We start from the raw sequence: 7,500 nt of genomic DNA on the forward strand, positions 1-7,500 counted from the left end.
ATAATCAGACATGTGTATAATCAGACATGTGTATAATCAGACAGGTATATAATCAGACATGTGTATAATCAGACAGGTATATAATCAGACATGTGTATAATCAGACATGTGTATAATCAGACAGGTATATAATCAGACGTGTATAATCAGACAGGTATATAATCAGACTTGTGTATAATCAGACATGTGTATAATCAGACATGTGTATAATCAGACATGTATATAATCAGACATGTGTATAATCAGACATGTGTATAATCAGACATGTGTATAATCAGACAGGTATATAATCAGACATGTGTGTAATAAGACATGTGTATAATCAGACATGTGTATAATAAGACGTGTATAATCAGACAGGTATATAATAAGACATGTGCATAATCAGACAGGTATATAATCAGACATGTGTATAATAAGACATGTGTATAATAAGACATGTGTATAATAAGACATGTGTATAATCAGACAGGTATATAATAAGACATGTGTATAATCAGACATGTGTATAATCAGACATGTGTATAATCAGACATGTGTATAATAAGACATGTGTATAATCAGACAGGTATATAATCAGACATGTGTATAATCAGACAGGTATATAATCAGACATGTGTATAATCAGACAGGTATATAATCAGACATGTGTATAATCAGACAGGTATATAATCAGACAGGTGTATAATCAGCAGGTGGATAATCAGACATGTGTATAATCAGACAGGTGTATAATGAGCAGGTGTGTAATCAGACAGGTATATAATCAGACATGTGTATAATCAGACATGTGTATAATCAGACAGGTATATAATCAGACAGGTATATAATCAGACAGGTATATAATCAGACATGTGTATAATCAGACATGTATATAATCAGACATGTGTATAATCAGACGTGTATAATCAGACAGGTATATAATCAGACATGTGTATAATCAGACATGTGTATAATCAGACAGGTATATAATCAGACATGTGTATAATCAGACAGGTATATAATCAGACATGTGTATAATCAGACATGTGTATAATCAGACAGGTATATAATCAGACATGTGTATAATCAGACATGTGTATAATCAGACATGTATATAATCAGACATGTGTATAATCAGACATGTGTATAATCAGACAGGTATATAATCAGACATGTGTATAATCAGACATGTGTATAATCAGACAGGTATATAATCAGACATGTGTATAATCAGACAGGTATATAATCAGACATGTGTATAATCAGACATGTGTATAATCAGACATGTGTATAATCAGACAGGTATATAATCAGACATGTGCATAATCAGACATGTGTACAATCAGACATGTGTATAATCAGACAGGTATATAATCAGACATGTGTGTAATAAGACATGTGTATAATCAGACATGTGTATAATCAGACATGTGTATAATAAGACATGTGTATAATCAGACAGGTATATAATAAGACATGTGCATAATCAGACAGGTATATAATCAGACGAGTATAATCAGACAGGTATATAATCAGACATGTGTATAATCAGACATGTGTATAATCAGACAGGTGTATAATCAGACAGGTGTATAATCAGACATGTGTATAATCAGACAGGTGTATAATCAGACAGGTGTATAATCAGACAGGTGTATAATCAGACATATGTACAATGTGACAGGTATATAATCAGACAGGTGTATAATCAGACAGGTGTATAATCAGACATATGTACAATGTGACAGGTATATAATCAGACATTTACATGTACATAATTAGACTGGTATATGGACAAACAGACAGACAAACAGACAGACAAGTGAATGATCAGACAGGTATTTGGTCAGATAGACAGGTATTTGGTCAGACAGACAGGTATGTGGTCAGAGAGACAGGTGTTTGATCAGACAGACAGGTATGTGGTCAGACAGACAGGTGTTTGATCAGACAGACAGGTATGTGGTCAGACAGACAGGTGTTGATCAGACAGACAGGTATGTGGTCGGAGAGACAGGTGTTTGATCAGACAGACAGGTATGTTGTCAGACAGACAGGTGTTTGATCAGACAGACAGGTATGTGATCAGATAGACTGGTGTTTGATCAGACAGACAGGTATGTGGTCAGACAGACAGGTATTTGGTCAGATAGACAGGTATGTGGTCAGACAGACAGGTATGTGATCAGAGAGACAGGTGTTTGATCAGACAGACTGGTATGTGGTCAGAGAGACAGGTGTTTGATCAGACAGACAGGTATGTGGTCAGAGAGACAGGTGTTTGATCAGATAGACAGGTTTGTGGTCAGACAGACAGGTGTTTGATGAGACAGACAGGTATGTGGTCAGACAGACAGGTGTTTGATCAGACAGACAGGTGTTTGATCAGACAGACAGGTGTTTGATCAGACAGACAGGTATGTGGTCAGAGAGACAGGTGTTTGATCAGATAGACAGGTTTGTGGTCAGACAGACAGGTGTTTGATCAGACAGACAGGTATGTGGTCAGACAGACAGGTGTTTGATCAGACAGACAGGTGTTTGATCAGACAGACAGGTGTTTGATCAGACAGACAGGTGTTTGATCAGACAGACAGGTGTTTGATCAGACAGACAGCTCCCATGGTGACACTCTAAGGAAATTTGGAGAAGAAATACAGATGAATGAGAAGTGAATAAACTAATAAACCCAATGTGGCTTCAATCCCAACAATCTGAACAGGAGAGTAATGACACACACTGCAGCCTAATATGCACCAAGTGTGCATCGTTTGCTCACATTTATATTTATATTCATCAATGCCAAATGATACAAGCAAACACCAAAGTGTGTAACACACAAACACACACACACACACACACACAGTGAGATTATTTACACACACAACTCAGCCTCGTAGCGTCACATCAAAAAGATGCAAATTCTGTTAAGCGGATTTCTGCAGAGTAAAAGGAACACACTCTGCTACATCATCATTTATTTCAAACGCCCCCTCTAGCACATCACACACAAACACACACACACACACACACACACACACACACACACTTGAGTTGCATGTTGTGGCCCTTCCTGCTGTTCTGAGTGTTTAGTGTGTTTATAGCTTTCTGTCAAAATGTTACAGAATATAAGACAAAATTCCTGAGGAGTAAACTGGTGTTTAATCGGCAGGCCGTTATTTAAAGCAGTGCTTATCCAGTCCTGGTTGTTGATACACAAATATGCAAATAAGAAGAAGGTTAATCAGGGTTTAGAAGTGTACAGTGTGAAACAGAACAGATCCTGACCTCCCTGGGGCCCTAAGCCTGGGGCCCTGCTAAGGGGCCCTCCTACCTTATTATTTACTGAGGGATGTGTATTCATATAGACCTGGCATTATCACTCCAATGTAAATCCATTGGTTTCCATATAGCATTAACGTTGTTGTAACCTTGATTGAGAGACTATAAACATTGTCATTAGGAGCTCTATCACGCTACTTTTTGTACTGGTCCATACACAGATGTTGCTGCTGGAAAGCACGCGTGTCATTTCGTGCACGATTGCACGCGCATATGAACGCATGTTCACGCGCGGCGCGGTTATGGAGCTCCCGTTTATAAACACCGTTGCCCTTGGGCGTTTATTCACGTGAAAGTTCACACAATAAATTGTTGTGTGACAGACAGACAGGCCAAGAGACGCACTGTCAGCACTGCACAGCTAATGTAGCTAGTCAGAGAGACTAGAGACAGAATCAATTTAACTTTACTGTTATTTACTCTTGCTGACATCAAACCTGAAGAGAACACAAGTTTACCTGATTGCTGTTCTCACATTTTACTCTCATTTTGTTTCTTTTTTCTCTTTTCATGGCCAGATGGATAGCTCCGCTTTATATTGTCATCTACACAGTAAACATTAACACGTGCTGTAAAATGAGGCAGGGGGAGGCGGGTCCTTGCGTAATTTGCGGGGCCCTACGCAATTTGTGTAGTGAGCGTATAGGACCGATCGGCTCTGTGCGAACCGTCAGATTATGACGAGCAGATTAAAGGATTAAATGTTAACCCGGGTGAAGTCAGAGCAGTGTGAAATCTCAAAGCACCGAACCCACGATTCCCTTTCCCTGTGATTTACTAGGACCCAGGACACTATTTCATGTTTCTTCTAACGTTCCCTCACCAGCTTGACTTTATTCTCTTTCAAACACACAGGTTTTCATTTCTTTTTATTAGTGAGACCTCAAATCTGTCTAAACTCCGCCGTCCTGCATAATGTATGTGCTGACACTGGAGACTCCTGACATTAATCCAGTCCTGAATTTAGATTGATGAAGATAATGAAGATGAGAACTAACAGTAGAATGGAGAAGTTTTCTCTGTATCCAATCTGTGTATCTGATTCCACTATCAACTTAAAGTGATGAAATTATAATGTTCAACATGAGGACCGGCAAACACTTGTATCCCTCTCACTTATCCTGTTTGTCGAGAATGTGATGTCCTATAACTCACACTGTGCATGGGAGGAGAATTGGTGATGGGTCTACTAGATCTGTTACCTTAGTGATGTGTTTCTAAGTGCACTATAGCTGGTTAGTATGTCTCTGACTCGAACCTAAAGAACAGGTTCACTTACTATGTAGTGGTGCTGCTAATGCGAGCTTGGTCTCCCATGCACCATACAATAGCTATAAGTCAATGTACACTTGGCTTCACTGCCCTGCGAGATTTACCATAACATACAGACATACACTGGACATGGCATAACAAAAAAAAACATTTAGTGCTTAGCATCATTAGTGTAGATTCCCTCTCATCATGGTGAAATGAACCAACAGCTCACCATCATGGTGAAATGAACCAACAGCTCACCATCATGGTGAAATGAACCAACAGCTCACCATCATGGTGAAATGAACCAAAAAAAGGGTCCGAAAAAGGGTCCTTAGGGTCCGAAACGCAGCTCTTTAGAGATTTGTGATGGAGGTCTTGGTGATTATCTGATAAGTTCAATCACAGCATGTGTAACGAGGTCGTGTGCTGAAATCGGTCATGTGGTCTTCCTGGAAAAAGGTGTCAAAGATTCTGAATGGAAATCTGTCCAGTCTACTGATACATTTCTATGTTCTTCATTTGGAAAAACACAGAGAAACGTTCTCCGGCATTGTAAAGATCTCAGACAGATGATTTGGTTTTAATTTATTTACAGCAGGAATCTGGTCTGATGGACAGTCTGAGTGTTGAAGGAAGCTGCAGAGCTTCAGGACCTGTGTTCTACAGTAAAGAGAGTGAGAGTCTAATACATCATCATTATTCAGGAATATTCTCAGCATGTCTCAGAGGTAATAAAATATCATGTGTAATGTGACCTGAGATGGAGCAGACAGGAACGCTGAGGAGGATTAAAGGTGATGGGCAGATTCTGACTGAGGGTCAGTGGGTGTAATGGAGCAAGCAGAGGGCACGAAGTTCCACGATGTGGGCGGGGAAATGAGCGTGCCGGGGTAGTTCGAGTCAGACTATCAGAATCAGAGAGCAGAATCTATTTCTACACCATGTGATTGTTCTGCAGTTTGTTGACAGGAAGCTCTACAGCAGGGGTACCAATACTTTTCACAGGTATAGTTGTCTGTCCTGAATGTTTGTTTGTTGATGTTCAGATGATTACAAAGCTTTCACAGTCATTGTGCTATAACGACCTTCATAAACAGCAGTTCCAGATTTAATCACCCAAACATCAAACTCCTTTTGTTAGTGTCATGTTTTATTAACCAGCAGCTACTGCAGTGAGAAAGGAGCCAGATCCTGTTTCTGCTGGAGTCTGGAGACATAGCAGTGTGTGGAGGTGAGTGTGAGGAAGTGGAAGAGTAAAAGTGTTTTGAAATATCTTTTGAATCATTTCCAGTGGAAGTATTCAGGTATTTTATGTGAGTAGATGGTTTGGATTGTTTGATGATGGATTGTGTCATCACTCCCAAGAGACACGAGTGTATCACACTTATCATACAGAGTACAGATCACATGCTGGTTTTATTCACCAACGTTCCTTCTCACATTCTCACATGCTGAAAGTAATTCAGAGCTATGCTTCTGATAGTCAAGCTTCTGAATCCATCTTCAGCCAACACTGAGGTGCTTTTTTCCTGTTTGTTTTCTTAACTTATGTTGTTCCACTGAGTCAGTCACCTGAAGACAAGAGAAAACTCGAGAACAAAGTCAGTTCTAACTTACATCACACTTTGCTCACTCTTCTAGCAGAACACAACATGTTGTGTATAGATCTAAAATACTGTGTGTGTGTGTGTGTGTGTGTATGTTTGTTATTTTCAGAACCGGTTCCACCTGCAGATGTTGACTCATGTCCCTGCATCTGGATTGGCTGAGCTGCTTCTGTCGGTCCTGGTGCGAGCAGGGTGGCAGGGCGGGGCAGCAGTTATGTGCCCTGGAGGGGGCGACAGTGGGTTGTTGGAACACCTCCAGCAGCTGGGTGGTGCCGGGATAAACGGCTCACATTGGCATCTGTGGGAAACCCTTGACCTTTCTAGCCACTGGGCATTAGATGAAGCTAATAACAACAACAACAACAAATTTATTTTAAATAAAAAACCAGAGTATTCGTCACAGGAAATAGCTGATAAGGAACAGGAAGTAAACGATCTCCTGTCACAGCTTATGAACCGAACCCCATCCGCTCTGCATTCCAGCGTGGTGGTGTTCGGGTCAGACCCAGAGTGCGTGAGCTTAGTTTTGCGTGCAGCGGCACAACTCAGACACACACTCTGGGTTCTCGGACTGCCCCTGAACCTGGACGCGTTAAGTGCTATTGGATCCCCAAAAGATCTGCTAGCATACGGACAGACAGAGCGCAGACCGCTCAGCTCTTACATTGGAGACGCTCTGCAGCTGGTGGGCCGAGCCGTGTCCGACGCCAGCATGGTTAGACCTGACCTGACGCTCATCCAGAACATGGTCAACTGCTTCGACAAACCCAACAAACATGAGGTGCTGTCATCAGGACACTACCTGTCCAGGTGAGCATGTGGAAGACACACCTTTATAAGAATGGATATTGTCTTTCTGTTTTTCTGTCTGTCTGTCTGTCTAGTCTCACTATACCCAGAGCCCCTATTTGGACATTTCCTGTCCAGGTAAGCAAGGAGAAGACACGCTTCCCTGAAACATGCTTGTAAGAAAGCACTTGGGGATGTATCTTTCTGTCTGTCTGTCTGTCTGTCTGTCTGTCAGTTCATCTGTCTTTCTCTCTGGTTGTCATCTTTACATTTATTATTCTGTAATTGACAAAAATCAGGGGGCACGGTGGCTTAGTGGTTAGCACGTTCGCCTCACACCTCCAGGGTCGGGGTTCGATTCCCGCCTCCGCCTTGTGTGTGTGGAGTTTGCATGTTCTCCCTGTGCCTCGGGGGTTTCCTCCGGGTACTCCGGTTTCCTCCCCCGGTCCAAAGACATGCATGGTAGGTTGATTGGCATCTCTGAAAAAATTGTCTCTAGTGTGTGATTGTGTGAGTGAATGAG

General features: G+C 41.3%; 1 protein-coding gene across 1 annotated transcript in view; it reads left to right on the forward strand.

Moving 5' to 3' along the window:
* grin3ba (glutamate receptor, ionotropic, N-methyl-D-aspartate 3Ba) overlaps positions 1 to 7,500 on the forward strand; it is a 75,153-nt gene that overhangs the window by 37,194 nt on the left and 30,459 nt on the right. Inside the window, exon 2 of the mRNA XM_060888820.1 lies at positions 6,298 to 6,998. Within this exon, the coding sequence (XP_060744803.1) occupies positions 6,298 to 6,998 (701 nt within the window). The remainder of the gene's footprint in view (positions 1 to 6,297; positions 6,999 to 7,500) is intronic.

The sequence above is a fragment of the Tachysurus vachellii genome, chromosome 15 (genome assembly GCF_030014155.1).
Source record: "Tachysurus vachellii isolate PV-2020 chromosome 15, HZAU_Pvac_v1, whole genome shotgun sequence".
NCBI lineage: Eukaryota > Metazoa > Chordata > Actinopteri > Siluriformes > Bagridae > Tachysurus > Tachysurus vachellii.